At 43.4% G+C, this 26,323-nt stretch overlaps 2 protein-coding genes across 6 annotated transcripts in view; one reads left to right on the top strand and one right to left on the bottom strand.

Moving 5' to 3' along the window:
* Positions 1-15,838, top strand: part of DPY19L3 (dpy-19 like C-mannosyltransferase 3) — a 35,134-nt gene extending 19,296 nt beyond the window's left edge. For all 4 annotated transcript variants that reach the window (XM_063410608.1, XM_063410609.1, XM_063410610.1 and 1 more), the window contains 7 exons: positions 99-221; positions 576-687; positions 1,214-1,270; positions 5,482-5,564; positions 12,016-12,148; positions 12,768-12,926; positions 13,533-15,838. In XM_063410608.1, coding sequence (XP_063266678.1) covers positions 99-221; positions 576-687; positions 1,214-1,270; positions 5,482-5,564; positions 12,016-12,148; positions 12,768-12,926; positions 13,533-13,694 — 829 coding nt within the window. In that variant the 3' untranslated portion in view covers positions 13,695-15,838. The remainder of the gene's footprint in view (positions 1-98; positions 222-575; positions 688-1,213; positions 1,271-5,481; positions 5,565-12,015; positions 12,149-12,767; positions 12,927-13,532) is intronic.
* A 4,535-nt stretch (positions 15,839-20,373) lies between these two features.
* Positions 20,374-26,323, bottom strand: part of LOC134557564 (neural-cadherin-like) — a 59,986-nt gene continuing 54,036 nt past the window's right edge. Inside the window, exons 31-33 of one of the 2 annotated variants that reach the window (XM_063410676.1) lie at positions 25,325-25,569; positions 23,640-23,794; positions 20,374-20,739 (exon numbers count right to left, since the gene is read on the bottom strand). In XM_063410676.1, coding sequence (XP_063266746.1) covers positions 20,374-20,739; positions 23,640-23,794; positions 25,325-25,569 — 766 coding nt within the window. Of the gene's footprint in view, positions 23,556-23,639; positions 23,795-25,324; positions 25,570-26,323 lie in introns of both variants that reach the window. The other variant, XM_063410677.1, reaches the window with a different exon arrangement.

The raw sequence follows: 26,323 nt of genomic DNA, 5'->3' as shown, positions 1-26,323 counted from the left end.
TTTCTGACCCCAGAAGGACTTGATGCTTTTTAAAATGCAAATAATTATATGAAATATGGTACAGAACTTAATATAACACTGTTTTTTTCTTCAATTAGTGGTTCAAATCAAGTCCAGTTAAAGGAAAAAATGGAAGAATACACAGTGACACTGAAGCCTGATGCTGCCTACAGCTTAGTTCACACAGTTCTTTTTGGATGTCTGGCATTAAGCACAATGAGGTATATTTTTTTGATTCTACTAAGGGCTTGTTTAGATGATTGAGTATATTTTTTGTAAGAGTGTAAAATATGTTGGCCACAAACTGATAGGGTCATGAACCTTCTTTCTCTCCCTGGTGTGTTTCTGCTTGTGGACTGAGGCATGTCCCAAAATTCTGCCATAAAGAATGGAAGTTTGAGAACAGAGATGTTCTCAAGAGCACATAGCAAAGTGCAGTGTCAGTCCTGTACTCAGTTGTTTCAGAGGCCTGGCAGTCCAAGAGCACTGTGTTCAGAATTTCTCTAGACATGAACTGCTCTCAGAGGCAGCTTTGCAGAGCTCCAGATGATGATGCAAAGCCTGTGTTCCTCCAGGATGAAGTACCTCTGGACATCCCACATGTGTGTGTTTGCGTCCTTTGGCCTGTGCAGTGCAGAGGTTTGGAAACTGCTGCTGAGGTGTCTCCATCTCTACACGTCCCAGAGGGTGAGCCCTGTACTCACAGCATTTCACCCCCGGGCTTTGGGCTGTGTCTGAGCCAGGTCAGGGCTCAGGGCTGAATTTGGTTTGTAGTTCTCTCAGACCAGCTATGTCTCCTCTACATTTGTATCAATTTAGTAAGTAAAATGGATTTTCTGGTGGTTTCTATATTAAACAATTCCATTGGAATACACTAGATGGCAATGTAGATGTGGCTATGAAAAATAACCACAATTTTACTAAAAAGTCTCCATGTTGAGAAATCATCAGCAGTCTGAGAAGACCTTTGCAGTCAATTATATTGAATGACAGTGTTTTCCACCTTGTGCAATATAGATCTAAAGATATAATTCCATCTTTTGTGATGGGTCTGTAATTAGGGTTTTACTTGAAAATAAAATCAGAATATGGGCTTAAAATTCAGTCTCTTAAATTGCACTACATGTTAAATATTTCAGATATCAATACATTAAAATTAAATTTATTAAATGTATCATCAAACTGACCAATTTTTTTTTTCAATTTCTTGTAGGCACAGGTGATTAAGTATTCTGTACCAATAATTACATTACTGTACATTTCATTTAAGGTAAGAAATCTTTTTCTCAACGTTTTGGCATTTTTTTAGTTGCATGAAATTTTTCCTTTCTCCTAGAAGAGTGTTGTCTTATAAGCAACTACATACAAGAATTGTAACTGAATTTTAAAAATGAGGATAGCTGTGCCTGTGAAATTATCTGTGAAGGATCAGTTGGGCTTATTTGATCCAGAGTAGTTGTTCATAGACACAAATGTTTATCTGACTGTATGTGTAACTACCAGGTGTTATTTAAATGCATGATGTTATGGAAATGGGAGTTGCCTCTTTTGGTTTTAACTAAGTTGTGGATAATATGCAGATTGTCACATTGTGTAATGATTTATTGGTGGAGCAGAAATAATCATAATCTTTACTGCTGTGCCTCATCTCATGTGTTTTAAAGTGCAGAATTATTAAATAGTCAAGTTCTGTCTGTTCCAGAAGCCAAATATTATTATTGTTAGACACTTCAATGTACATGCATCAATAAATCAATAACAGGTATAAGATTATCAGTCTGTCACAGCAGTGAGATTTAGAACACTCATTTAGTGGGCAAACCATTCTTTTAATCTGAAGTCACAAAGACAAAAAATTCAGAGTCTGCTTTGATGGAGAAGTTGTTTCTGCAATAACTAGTCTGAGATGAAAATATGTCTGCTAAATAATTCCCTTCAGGAAAACACAAGAATAATTTCATTGTTACAGTTCAAAAGGCAGTAGTGAAGCAATTAAGAAAGCTGCTAATAGAGTTCACTCCAGTACTGTGTTCCTCCCTCTAAAACTGAAACAAAAAGCAAAAAAATACTGTTTTCCACTTAAATTGTCTTATTGTTCTGTTGGAGGACTTTTTTTGTCCTCTGATGTGATGGTTAGGAAGTCATTTGCCATTTTCATCATCTCTGCATATGACAGAGACAATGCCATTTCTTTTGACATGGGGGATACCAAGAGCATGACATTCTGATAGTCTAATGTGACAGATCACTAGGAATAATTTTCCTCCCACTCTTCATGAGCAGATGTAAAGTTCCTAAATCCTGTCAGATTCAATTCCAAAGTCAACAGAAACCACTGATTTCATGGGCTTTAGAGCAGTCATTAGTTGTGCTCAGTCTGCCTGAAAACCATCATTTTTGTATTTCTTATAAATAGAGGAAATAATTTTTATTGACATTAAAAATCCCATTTTTCACATCTCTCAGTAGGAATGAGAATATCATCACCTCTCAGTGTTCTTTGTCCTGAGTCAGTTCTTGCAGTTGAGCTTCCAGAAGAGTGGATCTCTCTGGGGTCTTTTCTGCAAAGCTGAAAGAGTTGATGAGAAGCCTGAGGCATCACAGAATATTCTGAGCTGGAAGGGACCCACAAGGCTCTGCCCTGGCAGTGGTCAGATGAGAACTCCTACAGACACATCCAGGAAATACCCATTGCTTCTGTGAGAATGTGGTTTAATATTCTCCCTCTAAAACCCTGTAAACAGACAGTGGAAGGAGATTTTTGGAACAGAGACTTACCTACCTTTCTCTTTTCCAGACAAGAATTTATCTGTTCAGTCACTGACTGCTCAGATTGCAGGGACAGTTTCTCTGTACACCACAAAGTTAAATTTGGGTTGGCCATCAGGGCTGGTTTTCTTGAATTTGTAGGAGGACAGTTTGGTGTTTCATTATCTGTTACATTTGTCAGAACTATTCTTCAGTGCAGTTCCTCAAAATAGGACTTTTATGGGATTATTAACCTAATCCTGAATAAGCTAATGAAAGCCTCTTTTGAGGCATGTGGTTACTACAGCCCCAAATACATCACTTGAACAATGATTTATTGAGATGCAGATGCAGCTACAATGCTGGCTTTCTTTCAGATTTCAGGTTTTGAGACCAGTAAGACATTTGTATTCCTGTTTACATGTGGTTTTTTGTTATTATAGTGCAAACAAACATCTCTCAGATAAAGTGAAAATGCTGAAGTATTTCCATGCCTACTTTCATTTTCCAGGCCTATTTTCATGTTGTGCTGCAGATAAAACAACACATACATAAAGCAGTACCAAGTAGTATTTATGTTTCACTTCTTACATTTTGCAGATAGATTTCACCTTTATATGTGTTCATTGTGTTTTAACTTCACAAAAATGCTCATCAATTTGTGTTTGCATGTCAATAATTCCTGAATAAATTGTTGGTACTTAAGGTGAGCTCTTGAGTTTAAGCATTCTAATTCCAAGAATTGCCAAGTAATCTTGATTTCTCTCTAATAGTAAACTCTCTAGTCCTATTATTTCTCCAGCTGCATTTTTATCTTCATCATGGCCAAGTCCTTTTGCTCCAAACGTGGACATTTATTACAGCACATATTGCAGCATATACCCCTGAGCTGAGCAGTCTCTGGCTGTACTGAACAGCTTCAGTTCAGGGCTAATTTAAGCCCCTGTCCACTTCTTTTGCTGAAGACTGACCCCAGGGACAAGCACCATTACAAGCTGGACACCTCTTTTCACATTTCCCTCACTCTTCTGAGCAGTTTCTTACATCCCTGATGTGCTCCATCTTTATATCCTCTCCGTGTGTCACCAGACTTCTTCTCAATCTGACATCTTTACAAGACAAAGTTCTGTCAGTGTTATTGGCCCATATTTTCATATGCTTCACTTTTTATTTGTCATTCTCTTGTATTTGGAACTCCTGAAGTACCTTAGTTTTCTCTTGGTTCTACTAATCAAATTTAGTGCTACCTGGAAATTTTTCAATTGAGTAATAGCAAGCCCCATGACCAAAATTTTCCTCCAGTGGAAACTGCTTGTACTCACTCAAAACTTGCAGTCCTGTGACTTAAAAAACCTTTACATTATGAATGCCATGGAATAGCCCCAGCACTGAGCAGGGAGCTGTGCCACAGGTTCCTCAGGAGGTTCCAGGGCAGGGTGCACTGACTGAAAAGCAAAGCAGAGCCAGTTCCTCCTGTCTCCACCCTGCAGGACTCCAAGCTCTCAGAATGTGAAGCTCTCCAGGGCACTTTAGTCATGAAGAGAGGAAGTTTTGATTCATTATGAGACTCCACAGTGTCCTTTCACAACAGCTGAATTTACTGGCCTCTGGGAGAGCTTCTGAAGAGCAGAAATAGATCTGTTGTACTGCTGTACTTCCCAAAGCTTCCCCAGGGTTGTGATGCTGCTGTGGCTCCAGCTGGGAGATGCCAGGAGTACTTGAGCAAGTGCTTTAAGTGAGCAGCTACACCAGTGAGAATCTTCACTGGCCCAGTTCCACCTCCTGCCCCAGTGCTGCCACGTAACTACAGTGAGTGAAGGAATGCCTGTGTTTGCTAAGGGGCCCTGCAGCACCACATTCAAATTACTCTGAACTCGTGGGTGAGCATCATATAAATGGGATGATTAATGGCTTTTTAGATTATCAAGTGGGTTTTCTTAGACTTTTTCCTGTAGCATTTCAATTTTCAAACCAGAATCTTTATTATCTAAAGAAAGCAGGTTTGGAATAGGTTTCACCATGACATCCTCTGTAGTAAAGACTGATGCACAGCAATCTGTCATTAGCATTGTCATTATCTTCCTTAATTGCTCCCTTCTACCCTGGAATATTCACTGGCTTAAATAATAAACCCTTAAATAAATCATTGTTCCCTTAGCTTTTTGGACAGGAAGGTTAAGCTTTTCAGAATTGGTTTCAATCCTTTTTTCTCTCTTCCAGATTTGATTTATGTATTCTTTGTCTGTAATAAATTTTGAAACGCTTTCCCCCGGTGCTCTGTTGGTTGTTGTCATTCAGTCACAGTTTTATTTTTGCCTTCAGTGACTCTCTTTTAATTCAAACTTCTGAAATACCATTAACAGCATCTGCAGCACATCTAATAATCTTTACTTCTGATACAGATTTCCTACCTTTCTAAATTTAGTTTTCTGTTTCCTTTCCAAACTTCAGGTTAATTCCTGGGCCCTTCCTTTCTCTTGTCACCATTGACAGTGGGCAGTTCTGGTCCTGCTGGTCACCTGGCAGGAGCTGCAGATCTCAAACTCTGAAACTGTGTGTTCATCCTGCAGTGACAGCCTCTCCCTCCTAGGAGGGGCAAATACACTTGTGTCTTGCAATTTACCCATGAGCTGGACAAGATTATTTGCCAGCTAAGAGGAGCTGATACAATTCAGCATCCAAACTTGTTTTGTTCATTCTGTCTTCAGGTTGTTCTATTTTGTTTCCATTTAGTTCTGGCCAGGCATAATGGATGAACTGTCAGAGCTGAGAGAGTTCTATGACCCAGACACTGTGGAGCTGATGAACTGGATTAAGTAAGAGGATTTTTTCTCTATTTCAGTTAAATGCTATTTGTGTAGATCTAATGTTCTTAGTTATAGTGTTCTCCTTATTTGTCCCAGCTCAGCAGTGAACTCTGGTGACCCATGAGGAGTTAGGGTGAGGGGGTTATCAGGAGTTGGGTATGAGCAGCTCTGTGCCCAAATTCATTGTCACTGCTGTGTCCCATGTGCACCAGGGAACCAGCTGATCCCTTTGCTCCCATAAGGACACAGTTCACCCAGCCAAATGAGGTAAATTTGGAATTGTCAAGCTTCTGTCATCATATTATAGCTACTTCTTTACATTAATAGACCTCTGCAGTGAAATAATTTTATTTCCCTTCCCCAGCCTAATGTCCTTTAACTCTATAACGTTAAAAAGCTTGGATATAGTGCTGGGAAATTCAAACTCTGCAGTCTGTTTGTTGGACTTTAAAACTATCTAAGTTGTTTCTGCTTGTTAGAATTAATCCCAACATGTGTTCCAAACTGCAAGGAAAATATTTTTAATTGAACTGTCACAGCTAAGCATAGGTGCAGTCTTTCAGGAGTGTGAGTTAATCATTCCAACCCCTCCTCATCAATTCTGCTTTCTCACGCAGCATAGGAAGGTATTTTTTGGGTGGAAATAATTTGGAATACTGCATGTAGAAGGTGCTGAGAAAAAAAGCCAGATTGGATGTTCTCTGGAGGGCTGTGAACTGAAGTTTCTCTGTTAACACAAAGTAACCACTAAAAACTTTCAGGTTAAGTTTCTGAGCAGGGAGATTCCTGGGACTCGTATTTATTTGCAACTCTGGCAATTATTTTAAAGAAAGAAAATTGGTTTTGTGTTATGGAGGAAAACATTCTGAAAGTAAATCTAAATATACAACATTAAATATTGAACTGTTTGAAGCATTTCCTTGGAGTATTCCCTTCATGTGCAATGAACTTCAGTGAAACCAGTCACCCAGCCTGTTCTCCCCATAGCAACATATTTACACTCCATAATGTTGCATTTCTTTAATCCATAAACTAGAAGGAGTAATTTAGAAGCAAAATATATTACAACCCTTCACTGACTTATTTTAAAAGCAGGCCATGATTTTTTCCATCATTTAGAATCTTTGCAGCCTTATTGACATGTTTTTGTGACTAATGTTTACCAGCCAGTTCCATTTAGTACTACTGTTTTATTAAAAGATGGTAAATGTCTGATAGTTCAGGTCTCCTGTGTGCAATATATAGAGTTATATATAGATTTATACATAAAATATGCATGTGGAGTTATTCCCAGCCATGAACTGGATTTGACTGGCTCCAATGAGAATAATTTTTCATGTGTTCTTAGTGCTGAGAATGCTAAACTGGTGCTTGTCATCTCTTCATTCCAAGTCATGACAGACAATTACAGAGGGGCATTTTTTAACTTAGAATTTATTGTATTTATGAATATTATTCCTGGGAAGAAGAGTTAATTATGTATGCTTGAAATACCAGTCAACAAAATTTATGGTAAGTTTCTCAAAGTGGGACAGATTTTCTTAAGTTTGATGTGTAAGAGAACACTTTTACTGTACTAACACTTGATAGTTTGCTGTAGTTAATGACCTGTCAAGGCTGGTGTCAGGAACTAATCATTCATTATTAAAACTCAGTATGAAAAGCTCTAATTTGTCATGTATAGCAGTGAATTAGGAATAACTTATCTGTCTTGCAATCTCTCCTCAACAAGAAAACCCTTCTGTCTGCCTAGCTCTAAATGCATATTAGCAAATATCCCATCTGAATAATGGCCAACTATTAGTCTGTCCCCTGTGAAGTGTCTGCAGATGCATTTCTTCCTCTTGCCCTCACTAAAATTGCCATAGCATTTTCAGGAAAATCTTCTGGTTTGTATCTGTACAGTTGCAGAGCACAATTTTTTACATGATGACCTTGCATACCCCAGAATTCTGCTTTTTTTTCCTACCCACCATCTCATTTTCTTAGCTTTTTTTCCAACAAAAATGTCAAGAAACCAATGCTCCGGGGATAGTTCACAGCTCTGTTCCCAGCTGGGAGGTACATTAAAATTCTTAGTTTTGGTCTTTCTCCCTAAGACAGCAGGAACAACATGCTCATTTGTGAGATGGGGAAGAATATCAGTAGAATGAGCAAATCAATAGCGTGAACTTCCCTACTCTGTTTACTCCTGGTAAGTGTTAAAGAAGCATTGTCTTCTGCCTTTAAAGGGGAAATCTGTCTACAGTCATGGAATATTTCAATGGCAGTTGCCAAAACTCACAGAGAAAGTTCTTACAAATCTTGGGCAACAGCCAAAACAATGGAAAAGTTAACTGAGACTGAGGTTCAGCAGAGCATTGTTGGATGTCAACTGTACCTGAACCAGGCGTGGGGACAAGCAGGCAAATTTCTGTATCAGTGGAAACCCCACAGATTTCCAAAAAGCTCCTAAGGTTATGCAGATGAAACACCCATGTTTCAATGGTGGTTCTTTCCTTTAGTAATTTATACTAATTTATATTAATGGCTATATTTTCATTTCAAGCTAGCTTTAAAGTTGATTACGTACATTCCTGATTTTCAAGGGTAATCCCACTGAAATCAACACATATTCCAGACTTTAAAGGCAATATTACACTTTTTTTTTAATTGTTGTTCTTAAATTCTTGGGCTTTTGTCGAACAGACATGTGAGTAAATTTCAGGCATGAGTTTGAGACTGCCTGAGAAGTAGGTTTATACCAACTGTGTAGGTGCACTCCTTTATGTGAGCATAATCTGCATGCATAAAATTGAAGCTGGGACTCACAAAAACGCATCTTGTTGTTCTTTCTTTGTGGCTGTCGTTTTCCATTTTTGCAATTTTCAGTCTTTCCAAACCAGAGGGAAAAAAAAGAACCATGACAGTGTGACTGAATATGCTTTACTGCCTGTCATCTGCAGCTAAATCTGTGATATTTTAATATTGCATTCTGCAAATAAAAAGATTTTCTTTGAAAGAAAAAAAAATCTATCATGGCATATTCCCCAGAATCTCCTTTTCTCAAATCCTTTTGCTTTGTTGATTCATACCATACTCAGGCACTAGTAAAGGAATAATCTGAGACTTGTCAGATTTTATGGCTTTGAAAGCCAACTTCAGAGTTCAAGTCTAGAGGACTTTTACTAGAACTAGCCATTTTATTTCTAATGATGTAACCTGTAATTGCAATGTTGGCCATTTCTTCCTTCGTGCTTCCTAAAACCAGCTCACAATAATTCTTTAGCAGTTTAAGAGAAGGAATTACTACCCCTTTCAGAGTCTGTAAAAGTCCTTCCCGTAAAACCCTTTTATTTTTAATGAGTTATTCTTTAGTATTTATATAATTCTCTAAATTCTTAAGTGTAAGGTGAAGAAAAGGTTCCTACACTGTAATATAGTGCTTATTTTACCCATTAGCTCAGCTGTAATTAACTTGTTGAAAGCTTAGAGCTTCAAAAATAAATGAGATTATTTGTTCAAAATGCCATCAGGTCTGCTTGAAATGGCATTTAAATTATATAATGTAAATCAGTTTGACCTGTAAGTCCTTGTCATTATTTAGTGACATTTCCTAGAGAATAAATTGTTTGCAGGTTGGGCAGTGTGGTATGGAGCTTGGCAGAGAGCTATAAAAACAAATTATCCTTTCATTTTATACATCATTTGCTGAGACAGTTGTAAGAATGGCTTGGTGTTTGTGTAACAGAGAAGTGTCACTCAGGGGTGGCAGCACAGGAGGTGCCCTGGCTGCAGGAGCCATCCTGGCCTGGGAATGCTCCTCGGGGCTCCTGTGTCCCCAGAACTCAGCAGTGGCACCCACAGAGCTCTTGGGGAGGGAACTGGAGAGGGCAGACACTGCCTGGGGCTCTGTGTCACCTCCCAGTGTCACCTCCCAGCTCTGCCCAGGGCTCCTGGCACTGCCAGTGCAGCACAGGGAACGAGGGCTTCCAGTATCTCCTGCTGGTCTGGGAACATCTGAGCTGTGAAATACGGACAGTGATGTGTCTGAAGGAGCATCACTGCCTAGGACTGCACACCTGTAAATCTCAGGGAAACATCTGCCTTTACCTGGAACACCACATTTTAAACTCCACCCCGGACCAGAGCACTTAAGGGCATTGTTTGAAAAGCAAGCAAGGGTCACTCGATTGTCCTAAGGGATAGGGAGAGCAGGAAGTGCTGGCAAAACTCTTTCTATCTGGTTAAGAATGCAACTGAGCTGTACCTCACCCCTTCTGGGCAGGAGGGAATGCTTTTGGAAATGGGAGAAATGGAACCCTGAATCTTCTGCATGATCCATTTGCTGAGGGGAGATTCACTGGGGGCTGCAGCTCTGATCTCTGCTCCCTGTGAGGAGAGCAGGGTTAGGTTGGATCTGAGGAAAAATCCTTCCCCAGAGGTGCTGGCACTGCCCAGGGAATGGGCACAGCCCGAGGCTGCCCGAGCTCCAGGAGCCTTTGGGAGCTGCCAGGGGGGCACAGGGGGGATTGTTGGGGGGTCTGGGCTGGGTGAGCCCTGTAGGTCCCTTCCAGCTCAGTGTATTCTGTGATTCACAGTTTTGACAAGCATTATTACCAGTAGGTTATTGATAAAGGGCACTATTACCCTTTAGCTTGCTTTTTAAAGGAAAGAGCCTGCAGGCTGGTTTGGCTTTTTTGTTTGTTTACCTTTTTTCTTGTGGTTTTGCCTTTGGTACTTGTTGGGAGGGGCCGTGTGAGTGGGTTTAAGTAAGTTTGAGTCTGCTACAGAGCCCATTATAATGCAAATCTGCAATCAGAAGAGCAGGGTTGCCTTGGTAAGGCCAGCCAGGTTTTAAAATTTGAACTAATCTTGAACAAGCAGAGAAACCTACTTGTCACACTGGAAGTTGTCTGGCCCAGGCATAAACACAGAAACATGTTGAAGATGCTTTAAGAATCATCATTTTTATTTGGGTGTCTAAACTCTCCCCAGTGCACCCCATGTCCTTGGCAGCTTATTCCTACAAACTTGTGCTTTCCCACAGCTCCAGGGATAAGTCCTGGCTGACAGCCTGTCAGGGACATCCCATATGCATAGTACTAAATTCCAACAGGAATTAATTTCTTTTAATGGAACATGTACTTCAGGACACTTGTGGCTCTGAATATTTTAAGTAATAAATAATTTCTTAAGAGATTAAATATTTTCAGACTTTAAAATGAAACTGGTTTTATAAAGTGCTGAAGGACTACTCTATCAGTAAAGTTAAACTGGCCTATTAAAAATATTATCTCTGGCCTTCCTAGATGAGATTAATGTACCAGTGCAAGATTTTTAGGAATGGTTTGTAATTATTAATTCATTTGCTAAGCATAATCTCTTGAAAGGCGATAGTAAAACATAATACTTGTCTCTCAACATTTTCAAGCTGATCATGGAGCTTAAAGATGACTGAGTGTGTGGCTGCAGTTTCCAAAGGCTCCCTGAGGTGCACCCCAGAGTGTCACAGTTGCTGGAGTACTTCAGTGCATGCATGGGGATGTTAGGCACCTATTCACATTCTAATTTCATTTCAGCTGATTTCATGTGTGCTGCTTTCTGTTGGTTTAGTCTTCCCAGACCCTTCCATGGTTATGTGCCTACTAAGCACTAGAAAACACTTCAGCATACTATGGCCACTTCCAATTAGCCTGATTATGGCAGTGTCCATTGCCTGACACTTTTACCTTTATTTTTGCTCTGCCCTTCTCTTGTGTCTTTGCAAATATCTTAGATTGTAAACTTGTTGGGAAGAAGGTCAGCAAAAATAATTTTTTCATTAGTGGTATTTGAGTGATCCTGAGATACCAGGACTGCTGTGTGGAATTTCAAAGGTTACTGTAACAATAAGTGACAGCATTATTCTGGAATCTTCTGCATCCCCCTGCCCCAGTGTTTGGCAACTGGGGTGTCTTTTTTCATAACTTCTCTCTGACAGTTGTCAGAATAGGAAGATTAATGTCTCATGGAACAAAGTTTTTGTTCCAAGTGAATGGTGAATGCTAGGACAGGAACAGAAAGTTTTACCATTCAGATTAAATTTTATATAAAGTACCTTATATATATCAGACACAAACCTAAGTCACAATAAGTTTCTTGAAATATTAAAAGAATTAGAATATAGAAACCTATAAATATTCAGAGGCTTTATGAACCTGAGACATATATGAAATATAGAAATAGTTTGAAATTGTCAGGATCATGTTTTCCTTAGATTTCCTCATAGTGCTTAGTAAATTTTTTATTTGCAGTTGAGTATTATCATAATTTATCCACTTGGCATTTGAAGAAAACACAGTTGCTTGAATAGTTTGCTCCCTGAATAGAGGAGAAGCAGAAAAATACTTTTGCAGTCTTTTTTTTCCTTCTGATCTGTCACAAGCATTGCAAAAATGCCTCTGCAGAGACTTCCTCAGCCTTATCAACGTTTGTTTAGGTCAAACACTCCCAGCACAGCAGTGTTTGCTGGGAGCATGCAGCTGTTGGCAGGAGTCAAGCTGTGCACTGGGCGGACCTTAACCAACCATCCCCACTATGAGGATAAGAACCTGAGAGAGAGAACAAAGCAGGTGAGACATTTCTGATTTTTAAAGTAATCCTTGCCCATGTCACCGACTCCACTGCAGAGAACAGTGCTGTCCTAATGCACACTGCAAAAGGCATCCTGCTTTATCAGCAGTAACTCACTGTCAGGCACGGGCCCAGGATTGAACTGCTTTGGGCTCTCCTGACTCCCTTCTGCCAGCTCTGTGCCTGGGTACCCAGCCAGTCCAAGGGCACTGGATCAGTAGCTCCTGGTGCCTGTGTGGGTGTTAAACCCTCACGGAGCATTCCCTGGTACTCCCTTCAGCTGCCAGAGCAGCACACAGCATCTCACACAGAAACCGCCCTGAGAAACTGCGGGTGGAGCTGGGGGTCTGTGTTCACCTGCCCTTCTCTGGGCTGGGGACATTCCCAAAGCCTGAGAGCAGCCTGCAGTGCTGTGCAGCCAGCAGCATTCTCACCGTAACACACATCTCCCTGTGGCTACTGAGTAAAGCATTCATAGACTGTTTCTGTAACATTTAATTCACGTGGTTCCTCAGGCTCAGTTCTTTGTTTGGCTCACGGTAGAGGAGCCACGACAGAGCAGACAGAGCAGTGGGGAGTGGTGATGTGTGTGTTGGAGCTCGGTTTCCTGCTCCCCAGATTTACCAGATCTATGCCAAGCGATCTCCCGGGGACGTGCACGGCATCCTGCGCTCCTTCGGCGCGGACTACGTGATCCTGGAGGACAGCATCTGCTACGAGAGGAGGCACAGCCGGGGCTGCCGCCTGCGCGACCTGCTGGATGTAGCCAACGGCCACGTGAGTGTCACAGGCTGACAGACAAAACAAAATACAGTGTGTGACCTCGCTCGGAAATCCAGTACTGACACCTGAGGTAGCTCAGCCTGTTTGCACTGTGGGAAGGAAAACCTACTGAGCCTTTCTTTTGGCACTCAGAATGGCCAAATTAACACTGCTTGCTGTGAAGGGTAATTGAGAATAAAAAGGGGAATTTCAGCTTGGGCAGGATAAGTAATCACTTCCTGAGGAGCTGCAGGTTAGGAGCACACAAGCAGAGTTCCCTCCCAGGTGTGAATCCCTTCAGAGCTTCAGGTCCTCAGGGGCAGCGTGGTTCTGTCACCACTCTGTGTCAGGGCAGTTCTCAGGCGTTTCTGGGGCTGAGGTGGAGCCAGAGCAGGCTGCACAAGCAGATCTGGACCTCTGACAGAGCAGTTTTATCCATCTAGAAACAATACTCTAAGCCTTACTGGTTTACAGCTGTTTGCTTCCCCCACTTGTTTCATACTGTGAACAAACCTGGCCAGCCTGACGCAGGGAATGCATTGTGGAGGTTGTTATGGACTTGTTATTGCCTGTCACTGTGAACTGGCTAAAGAATTTCACACGTGTTCCATTTCATTGCAGATCATGGATGGCTTGGGAGAGAATGAACCTGATTTGAAACCTTCACCGTATCCTCGCTTCTGTGAGGAGATTAAAAAAAACCTTCCTTCTTACACCGTGCACTTCACCAGGGTGTTCCAGAACAAAACATTCCATGTTTACAAACTCGCCAAGCATAAATAACCTTTCCAAGCCTGACTTCACGTTCAGTATTTCACACAGGACCCACATTAGGAAATGCAGATGAAGTTTACAAACAGGTTACATTTGTAAGACATTTTACACCGATGGTTTCTTGTTTAATTACTGTGATTCTTTTTTCTTAGACAGTTTAATTTTGATAACGTTACTGATGTTGCCAAAATTTTCATAAATTCATAAATAAATGCTAGCAGGGACCATTTCAATTACAAATTCTGACCCTCAGAACACTTAAGTTGTAATTGTTTTCCAGTTTCAGCTGATTGGAAGACAAAGGCAGCAGCCTGTGGGAGCACTGCCGAGTGCCTGCCTGGGAATCTGCTCAGCAGTTCAGATTTTCCTCTCAAATGGTAGAAATTCAGTGAAAGCAGCCCATGCTGCCCCTGCCCTGAGTAGGCATTGCCTTTGTGAATCCTAAAAATGGTCACAAAATGAAGTTCTGTCTTTCTGTCTGATCCTTTCTGACAGATCCTTGTGCTCTTTCAGTGCCTCTTTTTTCAATTCTTTGGGAATGTATGTGGATATGAGTTTCCAGTCTTGTGTGATTGCAGAATCAGTGAGTGAGGATTAAGCAAATAATTTTGAAGAAAAATCTTTAATCTTTGGTCCAGCATTTTTAGTGATCAGAAACAAACTGGTTTATAACATTAAGTGTTTAATGATGGAGTGTTACGTACTTCTAGTGAGAAAAAAGGCTGGAGCATGCTTGATACATGTTGCATGTTTGTATTCTTGTAAAATGCTCAGAACAAACAAAAATCCAAATTTCTCAGTTTGGATTCTCACAACACTTTTCTGTATATACTTTCTGAACTAGAGGGGATCCTTTTTCTCCATGTTTGAATCCCACTAGGATAGCAAAATTGGACAAAAGAAAAACTCATTTCTAAATCAGCAGGAAAGCAGGATTTCAAATACAGACAGTAGAGCTTTGTTTTATATTATTTCAGACACAAAGCTCTATATTTTAGCACAAAGTCATTGTGTCCTTGCTCTTTAACCTAAAACAGAGGCTACCAGTATTTTAAAATAACATGGAAGATTATGTGAAGCCAGACCTTAATGCTGAGAATTTTGTGATTTGTTTGTACCCTTTGTCTTTTTACAGCCTGAACTTTGTGATTTGTATCGGGTTTCTAAATGTTATGAAGGTACCACATGGCTTTTGCTATGTTTTTAGCACTGCTTTGGTTTTAGACTGAAAGCAGAAATCAAATTTGGAAGCCTCACAGTACTCTCCATCTTGAATTAGACTTCCACTAGGCTCATGTGTTTCTTAAGAAAAACAGAATTGTAATAATCAAGTGCCTCTAGGCCCAGGTTGAATTAACATTTGAACACCTATAAGAGTGTTTGTGGCCTATGCAAATAACTCAGTTATAGTAATTACCGCTGCAATTAATTTCTAATGATGGGAAACTTAAAGTGCTGCAGATAGTAAACTCCACATTTAATTTAATCAAGATGTGTAATGAGATTAGCTGTCACAACTGAGCTGGGCTCCAGTTCCAAATGATTGAAGTGTTTTCCCTTTCAGTTGTACCAAGGTAAATTACCGAAGAGATGGAGATGGTTCTGTCACATGCTCAAACAATTTTATATTCAGTAAATACTCATTAAACAATGTTCAACATCCTGCTGCCTTTCTCTGTGGCACAGAAGGCTGTGCTGTAGGCAGGCTGTGTTAAATCACACACTGACAGGAGCTGGGTTGTTACACTGAGCAGCTGAAACTCCTGAGTAATTCCTAGCCTGTATCCTTTAATGAGGTTGGAGACCACTGCAGTTTAACATAATACAATAATAAAACATTTTAATCAGTATTAAAACTTTAATTAGGCCTGTAATGATGCATGGTGGATCTTGCTGCAAGCCTGGGTCAGTGAATCCCTCAGTGAGTGCCTTCAGTAATTGAAAACAAGCACAGAGAAGGTAAAAGATGTCTGGGCTGTCTGGCTTGTTCTAGGATGCAATTGGATCTTTCTGGAAAGGTGCAGTAACTTTCCTTTGATGCAGGGGAGGGATGCCCAGGCCCAGTGCTAGGCTGTTGTCTTCAGAATTTACGTGTAGTTAACAGCTGAGACTAAGAAATCCTGACTGGAACAGTAACTATTTTTAAACAGACTTATTTCAAAAATGCAGTCTGATATTGCCAAAGGAGAAATTTAACCTTTTCATAGGAACTACCAAGTGCAAACTGGTTTGTTTGGGGTTTTTTAAACGGAAAGATGAATTATGAGAGATACTCAGAAAGGTTTAAGGGATCTTGCAGGGTCTGCTGTGCAGCGTTCAGACACCACCGTGCTTCAAAGGGTAAATCCAAGTGCAGAGGGCCAAAGGCATTCCCAACTCCTCGGGAGCGGCTCCTCCCTGCCCCTGTGTGACCCGAGGGCTGGGAGGGGAAGGGCTGCAGCTCCCGGTGCCGAGGCACCGCTCTCACTGGTGAGCAGCAGTGGGAACGGCAGGGACAGCTCCTGCTGAGTGCCACAGGCTCCTCCTGAGTGCCACAGGCTCCTCCTGAGTGCCACAGGCTCCTCCCGAGTGCCACAGGGACTCTGTGGGAATGGCAGGGACAGGCTCCTGCTGAGGGCCACAGGCTCCTCCCGAGTGCCACAGGCTCCTCCCGAGTGGCACAGGGACTCTGTGTGGCACTGGCAGGGACAGCTCCTGCTGAGTGCCACAGGCTCCTGCTGAGTGCCACAGGGACTCTGTGCTGCCTGTGATCAGTGGCAGTGTAGTACGGATTACTTTTTTTTAGATTGCAGAGACAAAATGGTATCAAGGAGCCAGGACGTTTTTAGGAGAGAAGAGCTTTTGAGATCCATAAGTGTATTTTCATTTCTTGTTTCAGTGTTCTGCTGGTGGGATCTAACATAGTTATTTTATAATATGTTGTTGTAAAGAGATGTAATGACTATTGTATACTAAATAAATTGTGTAATTTGAAAGTCACTTTTTTTCTTGTTTTTATGTTGGGATAGGTTGAGAAAGACCTGGTTAGGGAATCAGCTTTGTTACAGTCCTTATGGAGGAAAGCAAAATATTTTTCATGAGGAATTTTTCAAGCTCATTATATTGTATATAGCAGTGACTTTATGTGTTAAAACACAAAGGAACCACCTTTGGGTTTTAACAGCTTGCTGGGCTTCCCTTGTTAGAAGCTAAAGGGGCCCAGCCATGACTTTTACCAGTCATCACCCCGTGCATGTCAGCTCCAGTAAGGCCAGTAGACTGAGGCAGTATATCCATTTAAATAAATATTAGTTCTTTATTTATTAAGTGTATTATATATGTATAAAATCATACATTAAATGCTTTGACCAGCAGGGACCTGCTTGTTTCCACACTGTAGCTCAAGTTTAGTATTTTTAGTGAACAGAAAGGTGCATTCTTTGGGAGTGAAGCAGCTCATTTCAAGGGCTGTGTGTGCAGTAGGCTGCCCTGGTGTGACTCCTGTGGCAGGAGCTGCAGATAAAACTGCCCATGTGTAGGACTGGGGCTGGGGGGAGTTTGTCTCCAGCATTAATTAGGGATTAATGTAATTGATGGGATGTGAGCCACGTGGTGTTTCTGCATAGAGGGGATTCTGGGCTCTGGGGAACCTCTTCCTTTAAATCCCCAGGAGATGGCCATGGGTTTTAGCATTCTTTTAATTAAGAAAATGCTCAACTTTCTTCTGCCCACCTAATCCTGCTTCTTTACAGCCCTGTTTCCCCTCCTAAACCTGCTGGTCAGCAGGTCAGACCTAAGGACAATCAGCTTTCCTATGGCTTGGCTCCATGTTATGTACTTGGAATGTTATTTTAACAGGGGAAGACCACAAAGATTAATGTAGTTGACGGGCAGACAGATTAAATACTAATATCCACATGATTATTTAAATTCCAGACCTTTACAAACATTTTATGCTGCATAAAATGTTCTTACTATATGTTTAAAGTCTGTAAAGAACATGGAAGAAGATTAATAAAAGTACTAGATTACTGAAAATCCCACTACCTAGGGACCCAGTGGTTTTTTTATTCAATATTTTTCCTTCCCCCCCGACCCATGGCACAGCTTTCTGTGGAAAGCCAGCTGTTCTCCCTGGGAGCCGTGGCAGTGCTGGGATAAGCCTTTCTGTAGAGGCACTGAAATATTGGTGTCTGTGTGAATGCAGAACAAGTGAGGAGATGATTTCAGCAACTCCACAGTAATTAAAGAGCAGTGTGCAAATTAAAACAGATAAATTAAGTGAACTAATTAGTAATCCCTGGAAAGAGTGGGCTTTAATAGGGCATGACAGCTGCAATGAGTGTGTGCTATAACTGAGCCTGTATCGACACAGGCTCCTGGAGCAGTGTCCTGCCCTTTGGTTGTGCCCTGTGTGTCCTGGAGCAGGAGGGGCTCCCTGGGAGTGCAGAGGCAGCTCCCGGGCTCTGGGGCTGTTCTCTGTCTGCTCACAAAGCAGGGACACAAATGTAACAGGACCAAAGCAGCAGCAGGGCAGCAGCACTTGGAGCTGCACTGAGACATCTCAACAGCAGCAGCTCTGTGAGACCCGTGTCTGTCACCCACAGGGTCCCTGTCCCCCAGGGACCAGCCCAGTTCCTCAGGGTGGGGAAGAGCTTTGACCAGGCCCTGTTCCCTGGGGAAACCCCAGAGTGTTCTCTGGGGGGGGTAACTGGATCCTGAGCTCACCAGCAGAAGCTTTTCAGGCAGCACAGCACCCATGACTCACATCTGCTCCAAACTGAGAGAAATAATTCAACAGAGCCACCCTTCAGTCATCCTTAAACACAAAAGGCACAGACACCTGGGACAGAAGGCTGGTTTATTATTTATGTGGTGCCCGAGAAAGGCAGGACACTTCACAGGCAAATAAAGACAGTGCTGGCCCCAAGGAGCTTACAGGCTAAATTAAATTAAAACCAGCCAAAGCAACAGCATGTCCATAGCTATGGGAAGAACACAAGGTATGTAGACAAAATTATTGCTGTTTCAGGAAGGAGTAGATTTCTGTGCACAATATATATTTAGTTCATTTTCCATATCCTGTTAGTGACTGCTGAGAACATGGAGTACAGGAGCTGGCACACTGGACTGGTGAACACAGCCATGGTTTCCTCCCAGGCAAATAAATGTGTTAGTAAAATTACAAAACCACAGACTCTGTACTCTGTGAACCAAAACCATTGGGTGTGAGTAAAAATGGGCTTTAGGTTTTCCAGAGGACAATGCCCACCACCTGCAGAGTGTAACCAGTGCTCAGTAGTGCACTCCAGGTTTCCCGAAGGTGGCACAAATGCACATGAGAACAAGTACTGTGTGAACATTTCTCATTTGGGAAACGTGCAAACTGAGCTGGCCTGCACGCAGCATTCACCTGCTCAGGGGTTTTCACAGATGTATAAAAAGAGAAGCCAGACCTCCCAAAACAAACTGCTGTGAGCAAAGCAGTTTTAATGTCTGTTTACAACACATTGCTTCATGCTTTGTGTTAATGAAATGAATTGTTAGAAACTAGGACATATTCATATTATTATCTTATAGTATATAATGTACATATTACATATAGTTTACATATTAGAATAGATATAATTTACATATGATACATAGAAGAAACAGCACAGCTTAAGATTTTGGGGTTGCTGCACTGTACTCTATTTATCTGTACAAGTGGTATCAATTTAAAAAAATCAAAATTAATTTAGTGGCAGCTTCTCTCTTCCAAATAGTGTCAAGCTTAAGAAAAATCCAGCATAGGAGCTGGACATTAAATGGTTTGGAAAAGGGACTGATAAATTTAGAGCATAATACTCCACCCCCTGCTACTGCTGTTAGTTTTTCCCTGTTTCTCTCTCCCCAGGTATGTCCTGCAATGCTTCTATCAAAGGAGAGTTAACAAACGTGAGGGACAGAGCTGTAGATGCAAATGGCACAGTTCAGGCTGGCTCAGTTGGGCTCAGTTTAGCAGCTCATTAGGAATGAGAGATTGTGACCTGTGCTGTTTGCTGCTGAAATTCCTCACCAGCCCCTTTGAGGCAGGTAGCCAGGACGCCTGGCCTTTTCCTTAGGAAAATTACGTAGTTGTAAGCAGGTGGGTTCAAGTGTTATGCCTAAATCCAGTTTCTGCCCTTGTATGGCAGCATAAAGGGATTTCACCACAGTGTAAGTGAAGTTCCAGTTCATCCTTCTGCTTCTTTCCATGCCCTGGACTGGCACCTGCGCTGTGATCGGTGAGCAGGGCCGGGCCACTGTGGGAACAAGAGGGATCGAACACACACGGGCTTCATTTACATGAGAAAAGGTGGGGTTTCTTCAAGTCACTGTTAAAGCACCAGAAACAGCACAGCCAGCATGCTTCCCTCAGCTCCAGCACAGCTCGGGCCGTGTGCACCGCATCCCTCACGAGTCCCGCATGACTTCAGTGATAAAAAATACCCGCAGCCCTTAACCAGTGTGTGAATGACTGCACACCCCAGATTCTCTGCTTTTCCCGGTGAGTGTATATCCCAAGGTGAGCTCCTACTCATCTTTCAACTCGCTGCCAAGTGTGCCTCCGTGGGAATCTGAATCCCTGCTGTAAGGAGGAAAAAAGGCCGGGCGGGGTTACAGAGAGCGGGGTATAACAAACTGCTTCACCTCTGCTCCCGGCACGGAGAAGCGCAGCCTCGGGCAGCTACAGGCCTCCCGCCTCGCCGTGCGAGTACAGCTCCCGCAGCTTGGCGAACTTGGGCCCCCACTCGCCGATGTCCTCGCCGGCGCTGCCGCCGCCCGGCCCCGCGGAGCCGAGGGAGCCGAGGGAGCCGAGGGAGCTGAGGCTGCCGGCGCTGGAGCCGCCGCCCTCGGTGCAGAAGACGCGCAGGGAGTCGTGCGGCGGGGCGGGCCCGCGGCGCTCGGCCTCCCTCAGCAGCGCGGGCAGCGCCCGGCCCAGCTCGGCCCGCAGCGCGCCCGGGCGCCGCGCCGGGGGCTCCGGCCGCCGCTGCAGGGAATAGGCCGGGCTGCCCTGCACCGACACCTGCAGCTCCGCCATGTCGTACGCGTCCTGCGGAGAGAGAGAGCGGGCACACGGAATTAGCGCGCTGTGGGTCGGAAAGTTCCTGTTCTGCTGGGAATAAAGGAGGGACCCCGAGTCAGTCCGTCCGCTGTGAGCACCTGCAGGGCGGGGTGTTCTGCCAGCTCTGCAATGCACCTGGGAAAGCCTGGGAGGAACGAACACCTGTGCACTCTGCACTGCTGCGGCCACGGCCAGAATCGAGTCTGATTCATACCAAAACTAAATAAACCTGACAGAAATTCAGATCTGAGTGCCTTATCATCACTGGACACTGATACCACAAGTGTGGCAGAAGAGGTGAAAAAGGGCGTTCACAAAAAGCATGTTGAAGAAATCTTTCTGCAGTAGTAGTAGTAGTAGTAGTAGTAGTAGTAGTAGTAGTAGTAGTTCAAAAATCTATTATGATTTCTGATACAGTTTTACCAGTTTCTGGAATAATGCCTAATTGCGTTACATGGCAGTGGCACAATTGTAAATGCCAAGTAAAACTACCTGCTCCCAAAAAAGTCACTAATTCCCCGCTCAGCTGCAGTAAACGCTGTCTGGGAGTTGTGCCACAGCCTCTGGCACAAAGCTGCCAATGCCAACAGTTAATGGCATTCACTGCTCAGGATCTTTGTGTCACCTGCAGTGAAGTCCTGTCCCCAGCATCCTTCACCTCCCTACAACCCAAAGGTTGTGCTCCTGGACTGATTTACAGGGCAAAGAAGACAATTGACAGGTGGTGGGAGACAGAGTTCATTAGAGCAAACAAATAATCACTTGTATTGCTAATACTGTTCGTGGGAACAGGAGCCATCAGTGACAGAGTGTAGAATCAGCACTTCCAAAAGATTTCTGTAGTTCTCCAGCATGTGGCATTGTGCATAACCATGTTGTAAGAGATTAACCGAGGTAATCTCAGTGAGCTTTGCTGAATTTCCCCTGGAGGCAGAGAACAATTTAAATTCCCCCACCTGCGATCAAGAAGCTGCCTAAGTGGCAGGATGGGGTTTGGGGCAGGAGCTGTTTATTCCCATTCCTCCAGAGGCTGAGGAGTGCTGGTGATGAACACGGAGACCCACAGCCCAGACCCCTGCCTTAGGCACATCCTAAGTTAGTGCAAGTCCAGCCCCACTCTGGGCGTGGATACCAAGAGAATCCATGACATGGAGCAACCTTTCAAAAAGACACAAGTTAAATGGGAGCTTGTTCCAATACAGACCTGAGGACCATCCCTTCACTGAACTATTAAAAGCATCCTTCACTGCAACTAATTATTCATTAAAATGACACGTTTCTTCTGATAATAAACCCTTCTTGGCTGGCCATCCACAAACTCAACTGAAGCCCTGCCTCTGGGTCCACAGCTGGCTTTTAACATCTCGTGGTCTGTTGAGTTCAGTGTGTACTCAACAATGCACTGACCTCCTGCAGTTCTTATGAGCTCCTGATTTCTCTGGGGGAAAATTTTATTTATTTCAGATGCAGAAACTGCCTCATATGACAACCTCTTGTCCCCACAGCCCTATCATCCACAAACATTACAAAAAATGAAACTCTCTTATCCAAGCAGCCTCATGATCCTTCTGTTGAGATAACATTACAACTAAGCTGGTGTAAATTCTAGGTATTTTGGGGGCTGGTTTGTTTGTTTGGGTTTTTTAAATTTAGACAAACAACTAGGTTTTAGCTTAAAAAGTTTCAGCTGGAATCCCAGCAACTGTTCAATCTGAGTAATTTAGAAAGAGAACACAGAACCCAGAGAGGCTTCACTCCAAGCACTGTTTCTTCAGGCACAGTAATAGCCTCAGATGGAGATCATCAAGCCACTAATTTGATTCCACTGCTTAAAATAAGGGGTGTATTTTAAGAACTCTCCACAAGTAATTAAACATGTCATACAGTAACTGTAGATTTCCTCAAAGAGACCTTCTGGGTGTAAAATTGCAAAATATTGCAGAGGAAGTTAATCTGATTAAGGAAAACAGGATTTATAGCTGTCTATGTTATCACATGGGAAATGTCTGTGTTTATTATGTTCCCTCTAATTCACCAAGAAAATAAGGATACTCTACAAGCAAGAATATTTTTAAATCACTGGCTTTTTTTGGCCCATCACATTGGCACCATGACTATTATTACCTCTGCAGAGTCACACCACCCCTTGAATCCATGAAATGAACATTTGGCCATGAAGTTTCTTACCTTTTATAAACATAGAAGGCATCTGTAAGTCAGTAAATTATTAAGAGTACTTGTTTATAATAGCCACAGTTTTCCTTCAAAGCTCTACCTTTCACTGACACGTGAAAACCTTAGAACAGCCAGCAGGAATGTTAATAATACCTGCTCTGGGGTATGATCTGCTCTACTCTAAGTATAAACAGCTTGTGTTCACTGGTGCATTTATCTCCAAAACACAAAACTGCAGAAAGGTTCTTCCACACCCACCACATGCCCCAGGGCCTCAGAGGAGCCAGCTGAGCACATCTCCTTTCCAAGAGGTGTGAATACCTGCTGCTGGGAGCAGGCTCTGCAAAAGCCTGGCCATGAGGAACAGTCACACCAGGCTCTTCCAAGCCCTTGGAGCTGCAGCAGAGATGAACCCTGAGAACCTCAGTGTCTCCTGAGCCCCGAAACCAAACCCAGCAGCTGTTAGTCTCTACTGCCAAACTCACCAACATGCACTCAGGATCACTGGCCCTAAGACAAATTAAAAATGGATAGGCACTTATCTCTGCTCAGGAAACATGCACCCTCACGTACAAACCCCTCCAAATAATTCATCTGCCAATTGCAGGGCTGAATCAGCAGAAGGACGGCTGAGGACAAAGCACAAAATGGATTTTCCTTAGCACGGTGAGGCACCGATCTGCTCTTAATTGTAACGTAACAGGGATCCTTACTTCATCTTGCTCCCCACCCCCTTCTTCGTTGTAGTTGAGGATGTTTTCCCTGATGTCCTCCAGCTCCTCGGGGTGAGCAGGTCCGTGGCAGCCGCCTCCGTGCAGCCCCTTGCGCGCCTTGCAGTGAGCCCAGAGGGCGCCGGCGCTGAGCAGAGCTGTGGGGACACAGGAGCAGAGCTCAGTGAGGCAGGCACCAGCCAGCCCCAGGGCACCGCGGGGCCGCACGGCTGCACTCCGGGCTTCCCACCAAGTGTCGGGGTTTGCACTCTCCAGGGCGGTGAACATCAAACACAGGAGAGGAACAGCCTTTAAAGAGCATTTTGCAACACCTTTAAAGCCCAACTGGAAGTTGGTTAAAGACCAAGTGGTGTCTCTGACCTGTCTCTGACCTGTCTCTGTCCTGTGTGAGCTGAACTTTGTCACAGAAAATTCATTACAGAGGGGACAAAGAAGTAATAAACATGCTGACAATAACAAGACACAATTACACACAAATGAAACACAAGAAGACACAAGACAGAAGAGGAAATGACTTTTAGATGTTTTACTAGAAAACAAGAATCAGGCACATTTTGCCTTAGCATTAATTTAAACATTTTTCTTAAATGCTGAAGTGCATTTACAAAACTGACAAGGTTCAACATCAGATACTGAACATTCTATAAATAGAAATTTGTGTATCACTGTACTACCAACTCTATAAAAATCAATAAAAGCTCAGAGTATGACCTCAAAGCACTGAATACCATAAATTACCAGTGCAGTGAACTAAAGAAACTAAAATCTCTTACAGAACACCTACATGGCAGCAGTTCTGTGGAGCAGCATCTAAATGACCTTGGGACTGAAACTGGGGTACACAGAGGTCATGCCCTGCACTCTCTAACATAAAGATCTTTTATCAACCTCAGCTATCTGGGATTCCAAGAGCTGTGACACCACTTAGCTTCCCATTAATTTCTTGCTCATATTTGCATGGCAAACATAGTATCTAGCAGAGCTGGGGAAAATTATGGTATTTCCATACTCTGACTACAACTTCTGAATGAACCTGCATTAACACTAACAGCCAGGAGAAAAATCCTGTCTTTACTCAGGCAAACTCCCATGACATTTGAATAAACAAGACTCCAAGATATGATCATTCCTCACTAGCAAGACCCTTCTGGTTTTTCTCTTTGAGATCCAATGCCTAAGCCTGAAAATGGCTGAGGAAGACAAAATCAGCTGTTCAGGAGCTGGGACACAACTGGCAAGATGCAAAGTCTGCTCTTGCCCAGCCAGTGTATTCCTATGAGACTGAGATGAGAAAGTTTCTCCTAGACTGAAAAACCTGTTTCATGCTCAGCAGTATTTTAAACAATGCGTATCTGGTAGCAATTTCCACTCTTGCTGCTCAAATGCATTTGCTTCCACTTATGCATCTGAACAGTTCCTCTGCAATGACATGAAAATGTGAAGAAAACAAAACTGCAACACCTCCCACAGCTCACAAATGTTGATTCACTTAGCAATGGATGCACAGACGAGTGAGAAATCAGTGATGGGAGCACGGCAAAGGAGCGAAGGCAGAGCTGAGTCTCCCTTGGGAGGTCCCGGCGGGAGATGAGGCGGCGGTGGCTCAGGACAGGTGGAGGACGCGTGTGCTCACCACAGGTAATACAGGACGTAGTTGCCGTAGCTACCTAGGAGCGCCAGGAAGCAGACGCAGATGGCGAAGAGGGAGGTGAAGCTGAGGCCCGTGTCCCTGTGGAAGATGGCCAGGGTGATCTCGCAGCGGTGCCCCGCGTAGCCGTCGGGGCAGCGGCACTGGAAGGCGCTGGGGGACAGCGACACGCAGGTGCCGTAGTGGCAGGGCCGCTCTGCGCACGCCGTGTGCACGCACTGCCGGCCTGAGGCGTTCTCCAGCACCATGTGTCCCGCGGGGCAGCTGCGCACAGCAGGGCAGAACGGGGTGTTAGACTGCAGAGAACAGCCCTGGCAGGCAGCACTGGCCATTTTAAAACACACTCTGCTGACGCTTTTTGCACGGTTTCCAAAGCAGCTACGGGGAGTAAGTTATGTGTAATCACAACACGTCATATCCTTCCTGAGGCAGCCATAGCATGAGCTCCACAACTTCAGACCCTTCTGTCTGGGCCTTCCAGAACTCAGCTAGTTCCACTGTAAGATTACCCTTGTGAGAACCAGCTGGCTTGGCATCTGCAGTTCTGGCTAGGCAGGACAAGCTGTGCACTGTTCTTTGAGTTTCCAGAGTTAGAGAACTCCATTTGTGTGGACAGTGGCAGTGTGTGCAAACATTAAAGTGTGTTTAAGTTGTAAAGTGCTCATTTTGCACCACAACCAACAGGAATTAGTGTTGTCCTGACCCCAGCCACAAACACAAGAATCTGAGCTCAAGGGTGTGGTGTTCCTACAGCAGCTGGAGGAGCCGGGAGGGAACAGAGGTGACAGACAGCCTGGGGCAGGGTAAGAAATCAGACCCTGACACGAGAAAGCATTGACACTGCAGAGCAGAAGCTTCACAGCACAGCCAGGGAACTGTGTCACTGCAGCTCACACTCCTGTCCCGGTTCCAGGGTTTACAGCATTCTGGATTTGCTGCTGCTCTTTAAATGTTTTCCAGTAGTTCAATGTTTTTGAACTTACTCCAGAATCCCTGGAGCCAGGCATATTTACATCAA

The sequence above is a fragment of the Prinia subflava genome, chromosome 13 (assembly GCF_021018805.1).
Source record: "Prinia subflava isolate CZ2003 ecotype Zambia chromosome 13, Cam_Psub_1.2, whole genome shotgun sequence".
NCBI classification, from domain to species: domain Eukaryota; kingdom Metazoa; phylum Chordata; class Aves; order Passeriformes; family Cisticolidae; genus Prinia; species Prinia subflava.
This window is presented reverse-complemented; position numbering and strand designations above follow the sequence as displayed.